Consider the following 21,179-nt stretch of genomic DNA (forward strand, 5'->3'; position numbering starts at 1 on the left):
ATTTGCCCCCTGGGGATGTTTGGCAATGTCGGGAAACATTTTTGATTGTGAAGTCTAGGGAGGAGCCTGTACTATTGGTATCTATCGGACAGAGGCCAGGCGTGCCGCTAAACATCCTACAAATACAAAAGATAGCACCCCCCAACCCACCCATGAAAAAGTAGTCTGCTTTCCAAATGTCAACAATGACAGCTGAGAAACCCTGACTTAAAAGTTCTTACATCCCAAAAAGAGGAATCCCCCAGTTCCTCAAATGTGTTTGGACTCATGAGCCTGTCTTGACCCAGGACCTGATGTTAGGGAAACTTTTTTCATAGCGTATGTTTCTCTAATTCCCGTTAATTTTATATAGTGCTTTACAGTGTTCATAAGGCAGGGGATTACTTTATTTGAAAGTGATCCCTCTTACTCGCTTAAAAACAGAAATGCTCAGTTTGAATATGAAGTCCCGATTTTCCTCAAGACTTTGCTCATAAACCTCCTTATCTTTTGCAATTCCCAATCCAAATTCACCCTGAAATTGGGATGAGATAAAGGGAGGCCAAGACATCAAATTCATTACTAGAGATATTGTGTCCCATGGGACTGAAAAAAATATGAAATCCTGAGCCTCGGATGACCCTTCTAAGGAAACAAATTCTGCTGCTCTTCTTAGAGTCTGTACCAGTGTGACCTTTCGGTTTTGACATTACTTCCGCCACCCTGCCTCTGCACAAGGCCAACAGGTAACGCGTCCCGGCAGATAAAGCTGGGCAGCCCTCGGCCCCCAAACAGAACGCAACTCCCCGCGAACAGCGCTTGTTCGAAGGTGGGCGGAGCGCGGGGGAATTGGGGGCCACACACTTCCCCTGCGTACTAGACGCGCACGGCGGCCGCCTAGCCAAGTCCAGGTTGGAGGGGGCGGTCCCGGCGGCGGGCGCAGGCGCTGGCTGGCGCGCACTCCGGCCCCACCGCCCGGTTCTCTGCCGCGGTCCGCCCTCTGCGGGGCGGGGGAGGGCGCGCGAGCTGCGGCCGCCAGGGCCCGCCCCTTCGCCTTCCCGAGCAGGAGGGCGGCGCGGGGAGGCGGGGCCGCGGCGGCCGGCCCTGTCTGCGCCTTGCTGGCCTCGGAGCTGGCAGACGCTGGGGGGAACATGGCGGCGGCGGAGCTGGCTGTCCCGGCGCTCCCCAACAGCGGCGGCGCGGGGGCGCCGTCGGGCACGGTCCCCGTGCTCTTCTGCTTCTCGGTCTTCGCGCGGCCCTCGTCCGTGCCGCACGGCGCGGGCTACGAGCTGCTCATCCAGAAGTTCCTCAGCCTGTACGGCGACCAGATCGACATGCACCGCAAATTCGTGGTGCAGCTCTTCGCCGAAGAGTGGGGCCAGTACGTGGACCTGCCCAAGGGCTTCGCGGTGAGCGAGCGCTGCAAGGTCCGCCTCGTGCCGCTTCAGATCCAGGTGGGTCCCGCGGGAGGGCCGCGCGCCCAGCCACTGTTGCCGGTCCCCGCGCGTCTCTGTCTCCGCCCCCGCCGCGCTCCTCAGGTGCCCCGCGCCGCCCTGGCGCCGGGCCCTGCGCGCCTCGCTGGCTGGGGAGGGCTGCGCCGCGAGCGCAGTCCTCGGGGACGGCTCAGAGAATGGGCCAGTCCGAAGGTGACGGTCACCAGCTGTCCTCGCCCGAAGCGGGGGCGTGGGCCTCCCGGCGCGTCTGGGCACGCGAGAACGCCCCCACGTGTGTGGTCCTCGACCGGCCGCATCCGCTTTGTGTGCCAGGAGCAGGTCCAGCCGCCTGCGTAACCGAAGGGCCGTGCGGTACTCGCTGTGGTTTTCTGTGGGAGTGCTGCCGAATGGGGGTGAAGAGTTGATGGGGGTATTGGCCTTAGGGTTTGTTACCCGGAGTTGTGTTTACCAACTGCGGAAACACAAACTTTAGGAGTCAGGCCTTTCCCCGCTCCTCTCTCCAGTTTGTAGTTCCTGGAGCTTAAGCCTCCGTTAACCTTAAGTGAAATAACCATTTGAGTAGCCTCATCCTGGTAACGGGTTACTGGATCTCTTGATTATATGTACGTCGCCTACGTTCAAAAAGTCATTTGACTCAGGACTGTAATACCTTGTTAATTACCCAACTTTCCCTCCACCAGGATTTCCCGATGGTGCTGGCCGAGAAAGTTATTGCACCTGAGGATTATTTTATAGCTTTTAAATATATATACATATATATTTTTTAAAATCATGCACTAATAACTATGCGGGCCTGTCTCTTGTTCTTTTTATGCTCAGAGGATTCACTGGAGGATTTTTATTTTTGGAAAGAGAGAACGTAAGATATATTTTAGGTGCTACACTATCAACAATTTTTCTTTTGTTGAGAAACCGATAAGCCATTTCTTCGGAAGACCAAATTGAAATGTGGGAATCAGGCTTAGAAGGCGTTTTATATTCAAGTGTCATATTCTTTTTTTTTTTTTTTTTTTACGTGTCATATTCTTAAGATTATTCTCTAGATTTTTCTTCCACCCAGCTGTAGTCAGTAGCTGCAGAATTGGTTTTGTTTCTTATCACCACAGCACCCATGCCAGCCCCAGCACCCCTGCAAGAAGCTTCCAAAGCAGATACTTTTACCTGGATAAATTTCCTGTGTTCAAAGGACAAAGGCTGTGAGGTTCCACTGTTTAGCCCTGTGGGGATTCTAAAAGGATGATCTCTGATACCCCAGAATTTGCCCTGTTGTCCATACAGAGAATTGTGAGAATGGTGGTTGGTAGGTGTTTACTACAACTCCCCCCACCCCCGCCCTCCATTTTTATGTCTTCAAGAGTTTTCGTGGCTGACACCTCTCTGCAGTCTTCCTTGTTCTTGTATTAGGTTATTGTTGCCAAAATACCCAAGAAGTTGGATGCACCTTTGACAAATCCATTAATAAAGGCCAGAATCCAAATTCTAACTGAGGAGGTCTGCAGCTGACCTGAAGATGCAGACTTCTTTGTGATGCATTTTCTGTAGTGGTTGGGAGGGAGGGTGGGCTATACCTAATAAGATACTATGCCAAACTAGTGACCCCCCCCCCACATCTATAAGTCTATTCCCCTTCCCCACAAGATAAGACTTACTTATTTTGAAAAATTCAAGGCCCATGTCTGCCAACTGACTTTAATGAAACGTGCTGGAAATTAGTAATGTATATGTGTATATGTGAAATGTCCTGTACATTCTCAAAAGCCATTTTATAATTTAGGTAACTTGTGGCTTTTGAAATATTTTGCTTGGTATAGGAGATAACATTTTTTTGGTGGTGATGTTTAAAATAATAATTATAATAGCACAACTCTGTTCAGTCTTTTTAAAGATATTGTTTATATCTCATTAAATAGCCCAAGAGTTCTGAAAAGTCTGTTACATAATACCTTAAGTATTTTAAAGTTTTTAACAGTATTTTTCTTTATGCTGTCTCCTTTTAGTAATAATACGTTGACTTCTTCAGCCCGGTGCCTCCTCCAGCTATAAAATAAATGTGGAAGGCTACATACATTCCATATATACCCATAAAGCTATTCTGATACCTATTTATATGTATATGAGTATATGTCTCTAATGTAGACATATGTGTACTTAGTGTGTATATACTTAGAAGTGAAAGGGAAGATAGTTCTTTTCATGAACAATTTATTACATGTTTTTGGAACCGAGCTGTGTAATCCTACAGACATGGATATTTTATAGCTAAATGAGACCATAGAGTTCATCACAGAAACATTTGAGTGGCAGCTTTAAGTGCCTGGCACAGTGAATTCAAACACGGATAAGACCCCATTCTTGTTCCTCACCTTATAACCTCTCATTTTGCAAAATAGCAGAAAATGGAAGAAATTGCCCAAGGTTCTCTGGTAATGGTGGAGCCATCAAAGCTTGTGAAGTTCCTTCCTGGTAGCTGACCAAAGCATTCATCTTCTCTTCTCATGCTTAATGAAAATATCAGGTAGAATAGAGAACAGGCCAGAAACATGAGTTTGTAATATCATTTGTTTTGCTGGTATTCGTTGTTCTTTGGAATCCGTGCCTGTCACTTAAGAAGACTCAGGATGGTCCTTCAGTGAGGCCATGCTCCTGGGGCCTGATGGTCCCTTTCTCCCAGTAGCAGGGACAGAGAGCGAAAGTTTGGCTTTATGTAGTCCTCTGCTTAAATAATGTAACTTGTTATTTGCTTCAACTGGACCTTAGAGCCTCTAGGGCCCTGGCTCACATACTTATATTCTAGAATATATTCTTAATTTACATAGGGGAGTGGCTTTGCTTTCACACTTGTTCTGACTGCTGCTACCATGACCTTGTAACACACAGTGGTTGCTTATGCCATATGGTGTGCACCTGTAGTGGGTTAGTGGTTCTGTGGGGACTGATCTTTGAGACCCCCATTGTGAATATTGGACTTTTGAGTGTCTTCTTCTCTGAAATCATCTCATAGGGACCGAGTGTCTGCTGACAGCTCAGGTAGCTGAAGACAGCTCATGTTTCTAGCATGGTTTATGTGTTTTCTGCTTTGTCAGAATGCTTGAAGTCCGAGGCATTTTGAGACACAAAGGAAGAAATGTAAATGAGAGGATTGAACAGTGGGGATTTAGGTCATTTTTATAACTTCCAAGTTTTAATTTTTCCTAAGGTATTTCCCAAGTTTTTACTAATGGAAACATTCAACCCTGGAGACTCCTGTACATTTGATATCCTACCACCTCCAGTGTATTTTCCAGCTTGTCACCATGGAAGGCAGAGCCCAGACAGAAGAGAGGAAGAGGTGGGCATGACGAGGATGCCAGTGAGGCCATTTTCCCTTTGTATGTAGGAGGGAAGGCTCTGGCAGCTTTGTGTGGGTGGGAGATAAGGGCTTCCCTGGGAAGGTTATTTTGACCTTTCCTGAGATGGTTAATTGGGAAGGTATTTAGCTCCAGAGCACCTTCACTTTTATAGAGTTTTATTACTACTACTAATATTCTATTATTATTTTTAACAGAGGGCATGGCATTTATTATTAGCCAGAAGAGACCCCAGAGTTCATGGTGGAAAGGGAGAGAAGACCTGGTTTGGGAAGATGAAGGAAAGGAATCTGTTTCCCCTTGGGCTTGCTATTTTGAAGGTGGTGATTTTTGATTATGAAACCTCTACTGTGGGAGCATGTAGGAGGAGCAGATAGATAATAATGCTCAGAAACAGAATAGAGAAGCAGGCGGGACAGATCTCTGGGAGGTGAATAGTGTCAGGGCACTGAGAGGAAAGAGCTGGAATGTGAGGGATGTGGTTTGTCTCTCCCCCATTGGCTTGATGGGGGGGAGAGAGAGAGAGAGAATGTATTGTGCGTGTCACTTTAAAAAAAAATTTAACATTTTGTATTACTGCTCCCAGCATTGCATACTTTTTTCCCCTTAGTGGAGGCTACCTGTAAACAAGCAGTGTTTGAGAGTAGGGACTATGAATTTATTGTTTGATTATATGAAGCCCATTTAATCCTTGAAGTAGCCCTCTGAGGTAGATACCGTTTTGTTGCTTTGTTACAGATTAAGACACTGCTGTTTGAAAATGTAAATGATTTGTCTGATTTCATGTAATTGAATTTAGGGAAATTGAGATTTGGTCTCAGATTCTATTGCCCACAGCTCTGCTACCCCAGGGGAGTAGCTGTGGTAATCACATTTCCTTGCAAACATTTCTGAGTAGAAATACTGATACCCGACCGTCCCTTCTGGACTCTCTCCCAAGCATATCATGCCTATCTTGTGACTCTCATAGACTGCCTCGGTTTTGAACACATCCCATTTACAATTCCAAACTTTAATAATTCCTAAATACACACAGTTTACTCCCAGTAGTAGTTCTCACGAGAAGGCTGTTAAACAAAAGTACCACACACTGAGTGGCTTATACAACAGAAGCCTACTTCCGCCCAGTTCTGGAGGCTAACATTCAGGGTCGACTCCTGAGGACTGTGAGCGAGAATGTGTTCCATGCTTCTTTCCTGGCTCTTGGTTTTCTGGACATCTTTGGCATTGCTTGGTGTATAGACCCATCACCTTCATCACTGCCTTCATGTTCCCAAGGCCTTCTCTGTCCAGATTGCCTCTTTTTTTATAAGGATGCTAGTCATGTTGGTGCTGGCCCTCACCCTGCTCCAGTGTGACCTCATCTTGACTAATTATTTTTTTAATGATTCTATTTCCAAATAAGGTCACTTTCTGAGGTCCTGGGGGTTAGGAATTCAACATACGAACTTTGGGGGACACAATTCAACATAAAACACTCAACGTGAATTGGTTTTGTGGAAACACAGAGAGGGGCACAGAGAGAGCATCACTGAGCAAGGCCGGCCTCCGCCGTGTATGTGCCTGTCCTGAGTCACCAGGGGCACTTAACCGAGGAAGGACAGGTTCCTTGCAGATGGACAGCTGCTGTTAGAAAATGGTCAGAACACAGGTGGTAATGAAGAGGGGGATATACTGTTGTAATAATATAATAATGTAAAATGGGACTTGGGGATGAAAGTCTTTTAAGTGCTAAATCTGGTCAGATTCCAGCTGTGACATTTCTTAAGAAAATGGACAAAAATTTATATTTGCAATTGATCTCTAAAGGGTGCTACAGGTTCTGACCAGTTTTTTGTATTTGAATATGTTTATTGAGATATGTGTTATTTATGTGTATGCATGTATAGAGATGTTTGCTGATATATAGATAAATGAAGGTATGTATGTTTGCACACACACATTTTTTATATGTGATTTTTTTTCATGTTTCTTGAATATGCAATGATTTGTAATTGCTGTGTTTTAACTTGTGACAGCATTTGACCCAGTGTACTTTTAATTTGCTATCTTGCAGTTGCAGCATATTCTGAGCAGCGTTTTTAGTTATCTACAATGTTTTGCTTTAAGAGAAATTTATGAGTCAAGTTAAGAAGTCCCTGGGTTTTAGAGTCAGTGTGTAATTGAATAACAACTTATTGAATTCATGTGAATTTGGGGGATGGATTGGTGGGACATGGTTAGAGTTTCTCAGGGTAGTTTTGTTTTGTTTTTTCTCCTTTTTATTGTAGCCTCAAAGCCTTCTTTCTGGCTTATCAAAAGTAGCAATTTTTTTTTTTCCCCCAACTACCATAGTGTAGGGATACCTCTTTGTTGTTGTTGTTGTTGTTGTTGTTGTTTTGTTGTTGTTGTTTTTAAATAAGCTTTCAGTTTTAGCACAGTGTTAGAGCATAGTTGCAGAGATAGCCCGGAGAGTTCCTGGATACTTGTACCTAGTTTCCCCCCTGACTGTCATCTTACATTGCTGGGCACAGTGCATGTCACAGCCAAGAAACCAGCACTGGTACATTCAAATCTCTTGAGTTCTACACTTTATTCACATTTCACTGGTTTTTCCCGAATGCCATTTTTCTCTTCCATAGTCCATTCCAGGATACTAATTATGTTTAGTTGTCATGTCTTCCTAGGCTCCCTTGGGTCTTCAGACTTGTTTTGTCTGTATTGTATTGTGTAGTTTTTGATGACATTGACAGTTTTGCGGAGTACTGGTCAGATATTTTGGTAGAATGTATCTCAGTTAGGTTTATCTGATGTTTTTCGCACACTTCAAATGGGGCTGTGGGATTTTGAGAGGCAGATGATGAAGGTCGTTCTTAACACGTTTTTTTCAAGTCGATATACTAGCAATGTGGCATGACTGATTCTTTCAGTTTTGATCACCTGGCTGAGGCAGTGTCTGCAGATTTTTTCCATTGTAAATAATCACCCTGTTGCCTCCTCTATATTCTACTTTGAGGAATCATGTCATTTCATGCAGTCCACATCCAAGAGGGGTATCAGGAGTTAAACTCTGACTTCCTGAGAGGAGACTGTCTGGGCATTTTTGATTCACTAAATTATAGCCAGTCATCTCTGCGCAAGAACATACATGCCTTGTCACATTATCTCTGTCGTTTCTCTGTTTGCTGAAGGTTAATAGATGAGTTCCTATACTAGAAGGGGTTTTCAAGGTGGTGAGGATTTTGTGGCTGCATTTTTTGACATCCTCAGTCTGTGTCTACTATGAAATATATCTGATGTGGCCCCCTGCCCAGAATAGGAGACATCACAGCTGAAAGGAGGTAGGAACAGAAAACACCAGGAGACCACAACTCTGAATATTTAGGGTTTCTGGATAGGTAAGGCTTTATTCCTTTATGTATCCCAATTCATTTGCCCATTTTAATATCATAGTCCTGAAGTATTATATAGTTTAACATTTTCTTAGTTGAGTGTGCTAAAATGATGTCCCAATTTATGTTATTATATATATACTGTTCCACTAGAAGTCTAGATGTGGAACTAGTTGAGTTTTGATCTGCTTTTAGTATACTTTGAATTTTTTTTCTGTCACCTATCATTTCTTGTTGAAACCAGTTTGCCTGTCTCTAGCCACTTACTTTCTGATTTGCTGTTAATAACCTTCTGTGAGTTTAGAGCCAGGAGGACTAAACTTGTTGGGAATGTGTACAGAGTTCGTCTGTTATCTGAGGGGAGATCTGCGAGCTAGAGAGAGAGCGGCCACGAGCTCTGAGTATGATGGTGCTTGGCCATCTGGCACACTTAGGTTGGTTTATTTTGCTTGCTTGCTTCTTTCACTGCCGTGGAATGACGAGAATGACTGAGTTGCATTGCTGTAATTTGAAACAGACCAGTTGCAGGTAAATTGCATTCTGTCATGTGCCCTAAACACATTGTGGGTGTCTAGACTTTGAGCCCTTTGATCCAAAATTTAATTTTTACTGAGAATTTAAAATATGTATTCATAAATAGTTATTGGTTTTAAAAATTGTGTCCTGGGTACTTAAATATATGTCACGCTCCGTGCTTTGGAAAATGATACTTGCATTAAAAATTTAAGGGAGCGAAACAGTTAAAGACTGAATATGTAATTTAAGATGCTTGAATATTTATTTTGGTCATCCTTTATTGGCAAAGTAGGGAAACCTTTTACATAGTGTTAGCATTACAGATGGCACTCCCATCCTGCCATGAATTTGCTCTGTAGAGGGAGATAGGTGCCAGCGTTCCTCAGACCAGCACATAGATAAGGAAGTACAAACTCACTGGAAGGATAAGAGATTTCTTATAATGATGCACCTAATTCCTGTAGTAACTGTTTCCTGGAAGTGTGTAGGGCCAGGCTGGTGGGGAATCCACCATCATGTAATTGGGACAAAGGATTTTCTCTAGAAAATTATTAACAGACATTATCCATGGGTGATTTTTGGGCAAAATGGGAAAATTGAGGGGAGATCTGAGGGCTGGCTAGTAAGAGGAGGGGCATGGGTTCATTCAGGACCAGATTCTTTCTCTGCAGTGCTTTCTGAAATTTGAGAAGGCAGGAAGAACAGCATCGTGGACCTTGAAGAATACATCAGTGACATGAAATTCTTAACATTCACCAGCGGTTTTCCACTTTTTTATAGACTCCTCCTGCGCCCACGTTGTTTCTGTAGAACCAACTATGGCAATTAACGTCAAGCTGGGTAATCTAATACCTGTTTTTAACCTTAATTCATTAATTTCCTGATGATGATGAATTTGTTGACGAATGCAGGTGTCCAATTTATGTCTGTCCATTGAACAGTGGTGATGTGCTTGGCATTATTTCATTGCACTTCTTTTTTTGAACTCTGAGAAGTTATTCCTGAGAACAGCATCTTAATATTTCTGTCTTGATGACAGCAGCAGTTCTGAATTTGTTCTGATTTTTTAGTTTTATGTTCCGTAGTCTCTGCTACAGATTATTTTCAGGGTTACTTTTTGTACTTAGAAGCAATGCCATCATCAAACTTAAGTTGTTTACCATCATAACATTTTTTTTTTCTAACAGTAAAAGCGATGTGTACTTTTAAATAACGTCTGGGAAGTGTTTTTAAATAGCATTTGGAGAAGGTAAGAAAAGTATAAAGAAAAAAGTATTACTGACACCCATAACTGTGTAACTACTTGTTAATATTTACATGTGTTTGCTTCTACATTCTATTTATATTTTCACATGATTGAAATACTGCTGAACTTCAGTGCTCTCTTTTTATTTATTTATTTTTTTTAAAGATTTTATTCATTTATTTGACAGAGAGAGAGAGAGACAGTGAGAGAGGGAACACAAGCATCTGGAGAGGGAGAGAAAGAAGCAGGCTTCCCACCAAACAAGGAGCCCAATGCAGGGCTCGATCCTAGGACCCTGGGATCATGACATGAACCAATGTCAGACACTTAATGACTGAGCACCCAGGCGCCCCTGTGCTCTCTTTTTAAAATTAATATTAGATCATGAGCATTTCTTCATAGATGGTTCAAATATTTTTAAAAACTTATTTGCATATATTATTTTAGTTCTTTAAAAAATTTTTTCTCATGGGAGTGTGTTAAACTTTGTGAAGTCTTTTCTGTATTGTTGGTCCTTGGTTTTTTTCTGATTTTCATTATTAAAAACAATTCAGTCAATATCTTTGTGGATAATTTTTTTTTCAATAATTCAGATCACTTCCTTTGGATAATAGTTGTAGAAATTGACTTACTAGGGCAAGCAGTAGGAACACTTTTCTCCTTTATTGACCTCCACTGAAAATAAATGTCGTTGTATAACGAGTGCTAAATCATTCTTTTTTCTTCTTTCCTCAGCTCACCACCCTGGGAAATCTTACACCTTCAAGCACTGTGTTTTTCTGCTGTGATATGCAAGAGCGATTTAGACCAGCCATCAAATATTTTGGGGATATTATTAGCGTGGGACAGAGATTGGTATGTTTGCTTGTTTATTTTTTCCAATTCCCTGAAGCATGGTATACATTTATATAGTTACAAAATACATAAATTGCTAATTATCCTTGTTTTCTGTTTGTTTTTTCCAGTTACAAGGGGCCCGAATGTTAGGAATTCCAGTTATCGTAACAGAACAGTACCCTAAAGGTCTTGGGAGCACCGTTCAAGAAATTGACCTAACAGGTGTAAAACTGGTCCTTCCAAAGACCAGGTTTTCAATGGTAATACCAGAAGTAGAAGCAGCATTAGCCGAGATTCCTGGAGTCAGGAGTGTTGTATTATTTGGAGTAGAAGTAAGTGCATTTTGTTATGTTTGGGGTACATTGTCATTTGTAGAAAAGCTGCAGTGCAGTTCTATGTGTAGGCTAGGTGGTAGGTGATAGTAATGATGAGAAACATCCACCACCCTTCCATGAACGTTGACTCTTTGCATGGCAGTGATCTGTAGCTCTTCAGTCATTCAACACTCCCAGTGACTTTCTGAGCCAATGAAGTACTTTGGGTCTCCCCCTATTACAGATGAGGAAACTAAAACACACATGCTGTGCAACTTGCTTGGAGCAGGTAGCTGGTTAAGGGATGCATATCACAGCAGAAAAACACAGTGCCCCAAAAGTAGTAGTTAAAAGCAGAGGCACAAGAATCGATCAGCCTACATTCAGAGGCGTTATTTTTATTTATGTGTTATAGGATTTCACCTTGGTCATATTTTTGCTGTAGAAAAACCTCAGAAGTCCTGTAGTTCCTTGTCCTTCCCTCTTGAATCACTTATGTACCTTTTTGAAGGAAAAAAATACTCAAGATTCTTTATGTGGATTAAAATGATTTTTTGTTTGATGGTTTTTTGGCATTTATATATACAGAATGTATGTATTTATTCATAGCATTTAAACATTTATTGAGTTAAATTTTAAAATTATGGGGAAAAAAACAATAAATACAGTGAAATCCAAATAGTATAAATTTAATATACCTATGATAGTAGGTTTTATACTGTAGGTTTTAAGAGTACAAGGATGCAGCCTTAGTTTTAGGTATGCATTAAGTATTTTTGTATTTTGACTTCAATAATGATAAATACAGAGGAAGCCTATTGATATAAATATGTCATGCCAAATACTTTTGCTGACTTCGGCACTTTTTTTTGCTCATTCGTCATTATTATACCTCATGCCTAATCAAAATCATCTTTGAACAGTCCTCCAGTGCCAATTTTAATGGCATGCCACTTGATAATTCTCCAAAGCTCACTCATCACGTGCACATAAGTTTGGCATCCTGATATTATTGAAATGTGCTTTCATTGCTTATATAACAGAACTCTTGTGGGGCATGGTTTTGCTCTGTATTGTCTGCTAATGAATTGTTACAAGTTAGTACCTACAAAGATGGAATCTGTTTGATACATCTGCTTGTGCTGTATACTGGATATTTTTTGCCTTTGTCACTTGTTATTTTTAACTTGGCCTACCTTTACTACTGGGTACCTTGTACCAACTTAGTTTTTCTACTTGTTTCTCCATGTACAGTACTGCTGACTCATTCTTTGTTGGGCACTCAGAGTGAGTTCAGAAATAAACCCAACCACGAGCAGCATCAAAATGGAGTGGTAGTAGTCAGCCTTAGGAAGGTCATCCAGATGACAGATGAAAATCCTTTTGAAAAAATTGTCACGGAGCTCCAAGGATATATATGCTCAAGGATCCTAGTGTGAGGAGGCTTGATGGAATCCAGTTTCTGAGTTTACAGTGAGGAAACCAAAGCCTGAGATGTTTATTTTCAAGATGACCTAGCAAGTTAGAGGCAAAGCCAGATGGAGGGCAAGGTCATGAGAACTGTAGTGCTTTTTTCTGTTTTAGCATGTTGTCACGTATTTGTAAAATGTGTGCCCACATTATTACATAGGATTTTTAATGTCCTTCCTAGACTCATGTGTGCATCCAGCAGACAGCTCTGGAGCTAGTGGGCCGAGGTATTGAGGTTCATATTGTTGCTGATGCCACCTCATCGAGAAGCATGATGGACCGGATGTTTGCTCTTGAGGTAATTGTCCTGCTTGAAAATAAGTAATTTGTCAATTTTTCCCGATTAATTTGAAGAATCATGAATACTTCATAGCGATGAAAAATTGACATCTTCAATTTGCATGTCTTTTGACAACTTCAGATTCACTGACTTCCGGAATCTTGGTGGTATGCTGACCGACCTTTCAGGTCTTACCATTAAATCTTGTTTTATATCTTCCATCTCCTCAGATCTAGATTTCTCGTGATACCAGAAGCTCTTATATATCTTTCCTCCTGACTTTGCTATGGTTTGATGTATGAACTCGTAAGAAGCCTTCTAGTAAGCTTAATCTGCATCACTGAGAGATTTGCAAATCGGAAACAGCCCACCTAGTTTAACTCAGCCCAACCCTAGGGCATGGCCAGCCTAAGCCTGGTTCAGCCTCTGTTGGGTTTTCTGTCTTGAGTTTCTGGGCAATGGGAGGTGTGTCACTGCCTCTGAACACCACTCACACATAGTGTTTCTTGGCTGCCTGCCCCAGAGGATCAGGGTGGACCATAGTCAGGGAATCAGAGATATTTTGTCAGTGTTGCTTAACAGTACTCTTTTGTAAGCATTTTCTCTTCCAAGGCTGTTGAAAAGCAAACTACCACATAATCCTTTGAAACACTCACTCCGTATTGTAGATTGTTCTCTCTCTCGCATTTAATTCTAGTTCTGCAATAATTTTAGAGTCATGTCCATGTGGATTGAGTTGGCATATTCTTTAACTGATGATTTTTATTGAGAATGGGAAATATAGATTTATTTTGTCGTTGTTGAGATCCTCCTGTGTTCAGGCCCAAGCTGGCCTATGAACCACTTTCTGTGTTGGATTGCAAAGTCATTGCTTCTGCCAGGAGTGTTCCCAGGGGTGTTGAGGTAGGGCAAATGAGAGAGTATAGGCAAGAAAGGAGAAAAGTCTGTGCAGAGAGGGCCGATGCAGAAGCAAGTGGGGAATTGGCAGCAGCAGCTTCTTTAAGGCCCTGGTTGGCCATCCCTTCTCTAGGAAGGCTAAGGGCCAGAACTTGAAGTGTTTCCACGGAAGTGGAAAACTAAAAACATCCAAAAATAACAATCTTGCTTATAAAGAAATTGCAAGGACTTTTGTCCTCCACTTAAATAAGTTTTTTTTTTTTTTAAAATAAGATTTTATTTATTTATTTGACAGAGAGAGATTACAAGTAGGCAGAGAGAGAGAGGAGGAAGCAGGCTCCCTGCTGAGCAGAGAGCCCGATGTGGGACTCTATCCCAGGACCCTGAGATCATGACCTGAGCCGAAGGCAGCGGCTTAACCCACTGAGCCACCCAGGTGCCCCACTTAAATAAGTTTTTGAGACATGTCTTTATTATGGCATTTATTATAGAAATTTATGATTGTTGGTACCTCTGCCTCCTCCTAACACTGGGGATACAAACATAGTGAACCTCTTTACCATCGGACACTCTTTGGGAAGTCGTCTTATCTCAGTGACTAGGAGTCTGGACACTGGAGGGATATTACAGGTTTGAATGCAGGGCCTGGCATTTTGTAAATGTGTGTCCAGGGACAAATTATCTAGTACACGTGCCTCAGAGTTTTTTCTTTCTTTCTTTCTTTTTTTTTTTTTTAAAGATTTTATTTGACAGAGACAGTAAGAGAGGGAACACAAGTAGGGGGAGTGGGAGAGGAAGAAGCAGACTCAATGCGGGTCTGGATCCCGGGACTCTGGGATCATGACCTGAGCCGAAGGCAGACACTTAATGACTGAGCTACTACCCAGGAGCCCCACTGCCTCAGATTTCTTATCAGGGAAGTGGATATAGGGAAAAGCCACCCTACTGGGGGATTTGGTGAGGGTTAGTGAGGTCAGGTGTTGGTGGCACTTAGTGTACTGTCCGACGCAGTAAACACTCAAATGTTAGCTGCTGCACTTATTTCTCTTGTGGTTATTATTTGTTGTTGTATCCGTGTGGTTAGTCCTACCCAAAATGTAGAAGCAGTAGGTCAGCTTCTCAGACCGGCAGGAAGGAGGGAGTGTGGTTCTCCGGTGGCTTTGGGGGAAGCAGAGCAACCAGCATCGTGTGGGTTCAAGCACAGAAGTTGTAAAGTGAAAAGAAAGAATCAGGTCATATGGCGATGGGGGAGGCATGCCACACTGCAGATTTTTCTCTTAGTCTTAATTTTTTTTTTAAACACAATTTTCTTGTTTGCTAACTCCAAGGCCCCCCTTTTTTTTTTTTTAATTTTATTTATTTATTTGACAGAGAGAGAGAGAGAGATCACAAGGAGGCAGAGAGGCAGGCAGAGAGAGAGGGAGAAGCAGGCTCACTGCTGAGCAGAGAGCCAGATGCGGGGCTCGATCCCAGGACCCTGAGATTATGACCGGAGCAGAAGGCAGAGGCTTAACCCACTGAGCCACCCAGGCGCCCCAGTCTTAATTTTTGATGGAGGTGTTATAGTTTGTACCTAAATTATTGGGAGAAGTGTTAGTTTTATTTCTTTTACTGTAGGACTTTGAAAGTTAAAGAGCAATCCGGCCAGCTCACCTTCCCTGTTCCTTTAGAACACAGCTCCTCACGGGAATTCCTAAGACTACCCACATTGCCTATTGAGATCATTATATTAATAAGATTTATAGATACTGTTATTGAAACTTCGGGGCATGGTTTTGTGGCGAGTGCTGTCTTCAACAGAATATTTTGAGCACCAACTGTTTGTCAGGCATTGTTTCTTTCAACTAATAATTGTAGAGTAAATGCAGAATAAAATAGAATGAAACCCTCTCTGGAACTTGATACCCTTGGACTTGCAGTGGGGGTGGGGGTGGTTCGTGTTGATTGGAAGTTTACTGGGTTTAGCCACCCCCCACCTTTGCCCTCTCTGAAGGTTTCATGGCTTTGTGCCCTTGCATTTTGAGGTTTGTGGGTCAGAGTAACTTTTCCTTCGACCTTGCTGGACTGGTTTTGTAAGTGTAGGGGATGAACTTTGGAAGCCGATGGAGCCCTATATCTGTGTGCATTAAAGAGGTGCAGTTTGAAGTTTGGCCTCATTCTCAGCCGGGAAAGAGAGTTTGGGAGAAGGACTGGAGGTGTCCTTACAGCGCCTGTGGATGTGCCCAGACCTGTTTGTGTCTGCAGAAGCTCCTGCTTTTCTCTCTTTGCTCAGGCACTCAGTTTGGGGTTAGTAGGCACCGTGGGAAGGTCTAGGAGTCAGTTCTAAAAACTTTGCATGTTGCTGAGCCACGCCTTCTGCTTAAGCAGGTTCTTTGCTTGATTTTGCGGGGGAGGGAGGAGGGCTTGATTTTTTTCTTTTTTTTTTTTTAAATCCAGTCAGCCTTGGCCATATCTCCATCTTGAAGCCATGGGTTGGCGTCAGTTGACTAAGATGTGTTTCTGTGCCTCGAGCATACCAGCCCACCTCTGCCACGGTGACCCGACTCTCACCAGGGACTATTGACCTGCTGTCAGTCCAGCAGATTGTGGTCAGTGGAGCCCTAGGGAAGCTGGTGTTTTCAGGGGTTATCTGCTTTCTTCCATAACCTGGGAATAGTTTTCTGTCCTTCCTGCCTCACGGAGGAACTAGAAAGATGAGTGAGAACTGACTTCTTTGGCACTTCTACATGCATCAGGCATGTTCACAGACACTGCAAGTGTGTGATTAAGATTCAGAGTGAATCCTTGAGAGTCCCCTCATTGAGCGTTGAGGAAGGCCAGGCTGGCCACCAGCTGGTCAAGTCAGGCGCTGCTCTATTGTTACAGTTGTCCCCTGCTCTTCTCTGGGAGGGAAGCACACAGTCCTGGAGATGTCTAAGGGTTTTGATAGTATAGTCAGAACTGGACTAAAAGGAGAAGGACTTCAGTTTCCAGAAGTCTTCAAAAAACTCACTTTTGGGTATTTGTCCCCAACATACAGGGTACTAGCACACTTGGTTTTTTTCTCCCTCTTTCCTATGTAATTCTACTGTTTTTTCTTTCCTCGAGCCTGCTGGTCAGCTACCCTGCATGCTTTCCCACCCAGGCTGCTGAGATCCATGATGGCTTTCTGAGAAGTGGGCTGAGCTTCTCCCTTCTGCGTCTTTGGGGACAAAAAGGAGGGGTTTACTCAGCCAGTGGGAAGGTTAGGCCTGCACATCTGCAAGCATCCGAAGGCTTCACCTTCGCTCCTGGAGGATGTCCTGGTTCTTGTTCTGACTCCTCCTTCATGAAGAGTCACTGACCCGGGTCTTTTCCCCTGACCTGCCTGGGAATTATGTCTCTGCCTGTCTCCTTGGTTCTTACAGCAGAGGGTTTGAGGGACAGCAGTTGGCCAGGTTTTTCCCTATGGTTTCTGGTAATAGAGATGGCCAGAGAAGACAACTCGAACTTTAGAATTCTCTCTCATTCCCTTCTCTTCCCCTCTCCTGCTTGTTCTCAATTTTGTCTTCTTTGCCCTCCTCTCTCCCTTCTTCTCTCCTTGAGACTTCTGTCCTTGCTTCTTTATTATGATGCCACTGGGGCAGTTTGGCAACAACATTCTTTGATCTGTCAGCAAAACTTTAAATTTTATGCTCTTGTTTCATGATTCTGAAGTTTATGGTGGTGGCAGTGCTGGTGAGTCTGTTATCAGCCTAGGGGCACACTCTTTTTTTTTTTTCCCCCAAGATTTCATTTATTTATTTGTTAGAGACAATGAGAGAGGGAACACAAGCAGGGGAGAGTGGGAGAGGGGGAAGCAGGCTTCCGGCAGAGCAGGGAGCCCAATGTGGGGCTTGATCCCAGGACTCCAGGATCATGACCGAAGCCAAAGGCAGACACTTAAGGACTGAGCCACCCATGTGCCACAGGGGCACATTCTTACAAATTGCATGAGGCTCTCCTACCACCAGTTCTTTCTGATTTATGGGAAGGACACACATTGCTATATGTCATATGTTTGGAGACAGAAAAAAGAAATTAAAAATCATTGTTTTACCCTGATAGTCTTGATGTCCCTTCTGTGCCTGGCACGTATAAGTCATAACATTAGCTACATATTTTCTTTTCCTTGTTTCTAGTCCATATTACTATTACTGAGAATAATTCTAATCATTTTGTGGTGTGACTAGTTGGAAATCTGTCCCCATCACTTAAGTGGATGGTCTGACTAAGGACCATGGCTTTAATAGAGGACACTAATTATTGTTAACCCGCCATAGCTTTTGTTGTTTAATACAATGTTCCTTGTTGTGCTCATTTCTTGATTTGCCTTTATTTTATTTTATTTAAGCGTCTTGCTCGAACCGGGATCATAGTGACTACGAGTGAAGCTGTTCTGCTACAGCTGGTGGCAGATAAAGACCATCCAAAATTCAAGGAAATTCAGAATTTAATTAAGGCGAGTGCTCCAGAGTCAGGCCTGCTTTCCAAAGTATAAGGACATTTGAAGGTCTGGTATGCTGCTCACCATCAGGTGACAGGACTGTAAGCCTGGACAAGCTCTTGTCTCTACTAGAATTAAAATGTTAAAGTCAAAACTTGGCTCCTTTTTTGCGCCTCTTAGTCAAACATAACCAATTAGACCATTTGGGTACCAACGTTTAGTTACAACTGTCAAAGGCTTCAGGTGCTGCCTACCTTCTTCTTCTTTTTTTCTTTTTTGGGTTAATGTGCTTTTATTTATTAAAATAATTGTAATGAAGGTGCCTGTTTTGTGTATATTGTGTCCACTGGTCACTATTTTTTTAACGTGAATACTCTTGTGACATTTTCTCAAATTGTGCACTGTAAAGAAAAAATGTACCAATAATGGTTTGACTTTCATAGTATTATTAAGATGTCTGTTGTAGCCCAGACTCAGTGCTTTTACTTTACAGATAGATTGAAATAGGATTATTAGGTGAGAATTTCAAACAGACCTATGGATCATGCTACCCCTTTCTTTCACAATGCAGTCAACTTACTTGAGTAAGTAGTGTTGATCTAACCAAACAAATGTATACTGAATAATTATGTATCTTTCTTGATGATGCTAATTTTCTTATTCTAGTCACTATCACTCATTTTCTGTTAATGTTCTTTTTTTTTAGCTCATTGGGCCATTCTTTGTTTTAATTTTTTAAACAGAATGGTTCGCAATGTTACAAAATCAGGGGAGAACTGTTTTAAATTTTTTTACTTTGGCTGCACGCGTTTACAACAATGTTGAGTATGTCTTCCGATATGCACCAGCTTTAGCGAAGAGTCACAGGCTAGATAAAAAAGGGTTTTCAAACGTCCATATTCTTGTTTGGTATTTTCTCTACCTACCCTCCAAATATTACAGTTAAGGCAAAGGCTTGAGTCATGATTTGGTAGTATTAATTTTGTAGTCATTGCTACCCTTCAATAAATTTATTTTCATTAAAAACTTATTAGAGGGTTTTAAAACTTTTTTTTATATCATGTGAAATATGAAACACTGCTGTCTTTTATATTAAAGTAATTAAAGAAAATGTATTATTTGAATGAAATTATTTTGTCCTCCACAACATGGCTCTGTGAGTACTATGCCAGGAATTCTAATATTTTTTTCAAAGTGTAAAATTTTGACCTTCAAGAATCTATCAGCCAAAGGGAATTTTCAAAGGAAAATTCTTTGCAGGTGGGGCAAATGGATTTTCCTGAAGGGCCTTGTCATTATTTAAGAGCAGTAGAAATGCTGATTTCTTTTGTCACGGGTAACAAACTGCAGCCAGCAATCTTGTGGGTGTGGTTGAGTATTCTCCCCCTCCACCCCGGGCAATTTGGGTATCAAAAAAGATAAAATAGTTTTGAAGAACTTCAAACCTACTGCTCCTCAAACTTTAATATGAATGTCATTCACCTGGGGCTCTCATTAAAACACTGAGTCTGGTTTAGTAGGTGTGCAGGAGGGCCTGACATTTTGCATTTCTAAAAGGCCTCTGTGCACCAGGGCCACATTTTGAGTAGCAAGCATTTCAGAAACCACCTGTTTCCTTCCCCTGCATCTATGCCCTTTGTTTCTCATGAAAAACCACTGCAGTGAAGCCTTTTCAGAGCTGAAACCAATTCCCTGACCCCCAAGTTAGCTTCCTATTATTCCCATAAGAAATTAGCGCAGATTTAGTGGCCCAATACCACAGAAACTTAATATATTATAGTTTTGTAGATTAGAAGCCTGAAATGGGTATCACTGGGCTGAAATCCTTCTTTTCCACTAGATTGTCAGCTCATTCTGGAAATACATTTTGAGAACCTGCTAAGTTCTAAACATTGTGCTATGTGCTGAGGATAAAAAGATGCTTGTAGGAAACTCCTGGTCTGGTATAAAGTCAGATCTATCATAACCTCTCAGCAAATGTAAATTGAAATAGGTTATGTCAAAAGTTCAGGAATGTCAATATTCCAGAGTTCAGAAGAATATAATTGGGAATTCTGGCTTCTCCTTCTTTTTCACAGATCATGCAAAAGCAGGGTGACATGGCCTTGTTATTATGAGAACACTGAATTGATTTTAATATATTAGGCTTTGAATTGGGAAGTGACTACAGTTTTGTAGAACAGTGTTCTTTTAACTAACGGAAACAAAGAAGTTGAGCACTGAAGCAGAAGAGGAGTCTGGTATTGAGGGGTTTGGAACAGGATTAAGATGCTTCGTTTACTGAAATGTAAAAACGTGCAGAACTTTAAAAGGAATGAAAGTGATAACTTACTCCAAGTAGGAACCAAGTACCCTGTTACTACCCATTTTAAATACCACATTTCTCTAATCGGAATATTTTCCCTTTTGACAAGTTGATGTTTGGATAAATATGACTCAAGCTGGTTGGAACTTGAAAGATCATGATCTCAAAGGTGAAATTCAGCTCTAAAATTCTAACATGGCTTTATGTTACGGATGTGGCCAGTGAGACCGAGAGATAAATGCCTTTTCTAAACATGCCCGACTGATTAAAGGTGTAGCAGAATGAAGACAAGGTTTCTTAACACATTATCTTGTACTTCCTGATACCAGTGGTTCATGCTGTGAAGATGATCATAGGGAAAGGGGAAAACAAGGGAAAGGATGCACGTTATGGTCTAGAACAGCATGGCCGTTGACATTAGCGAAGTTGATGGGACCCCCCGGTGCTCTATCTCTCCCTGGGCCTGCTGTCGTCAGTCTAGTCTTATTTCTCTCTGGACAGCTTTCTTTTTTTTTTTTTTTAAAGATTTTATTTATTTATCTGACAGAGAGAGATCACAAGTAGGCAGAGAGGCAGGCAGAGAGAGGAGGAAGCAGGTTCCCTGCTGAGCAGAGAACCCGATGCGGGACTCGATCCCAGGACCCTGAGATCATGACCTGAGCCGAAGGCAGCGGCTTAACCCACTGAGCCACCCAGGCGCCCCTCTCTGGACAGCTTTC

The 21,179-nt window shown here is 42.3% G+C and overlaps 1 protein-coding gene across 1 annotated transcript; it reads left to right on the forward strand.

The window, feature by feature from the left end:
- Positions 1-1,052: 1,052 nt before the first annotated feature.
- On the forward strand, positions 1,053-19,185 carry ISOC1 (isochorismatase domain containing 1). Its single transcript, XM_059416583.1, has 5 exons — positions 1,053-1,433; positions 10,649-10,768; positions 10,879-11,082; positions 12,716-12,832; positions 18,063-19,185. Exons 1-5 carry the CDS (start codon positions 1,131-1,133, stop codon positions 18,207-18,209), a joined length of 891 nt encoding a protein of 296 aa, XP_059272566.1. The 5' UTR covers positions 1,053-1,130; the 3' UTR covers positions 18,210-19,185.
- Positions 19,186-21,179: the final 1,994 nt, after the last annotated feature.

This window comes from Mustela nigripes, chromosome 12 (assembly GCF_022355385.1).
Source record: "Mustela nigripes isolate SB6536 chromosome 12, MUSNIG.SB6536, whole genome shotgun sequence".
NCBI classification, from domain to species: Eukaryota; Metazoa; Chordata; class Mammalia; order Carnivora; family Mustelidae; genus Mustela; species Mustela nigripes.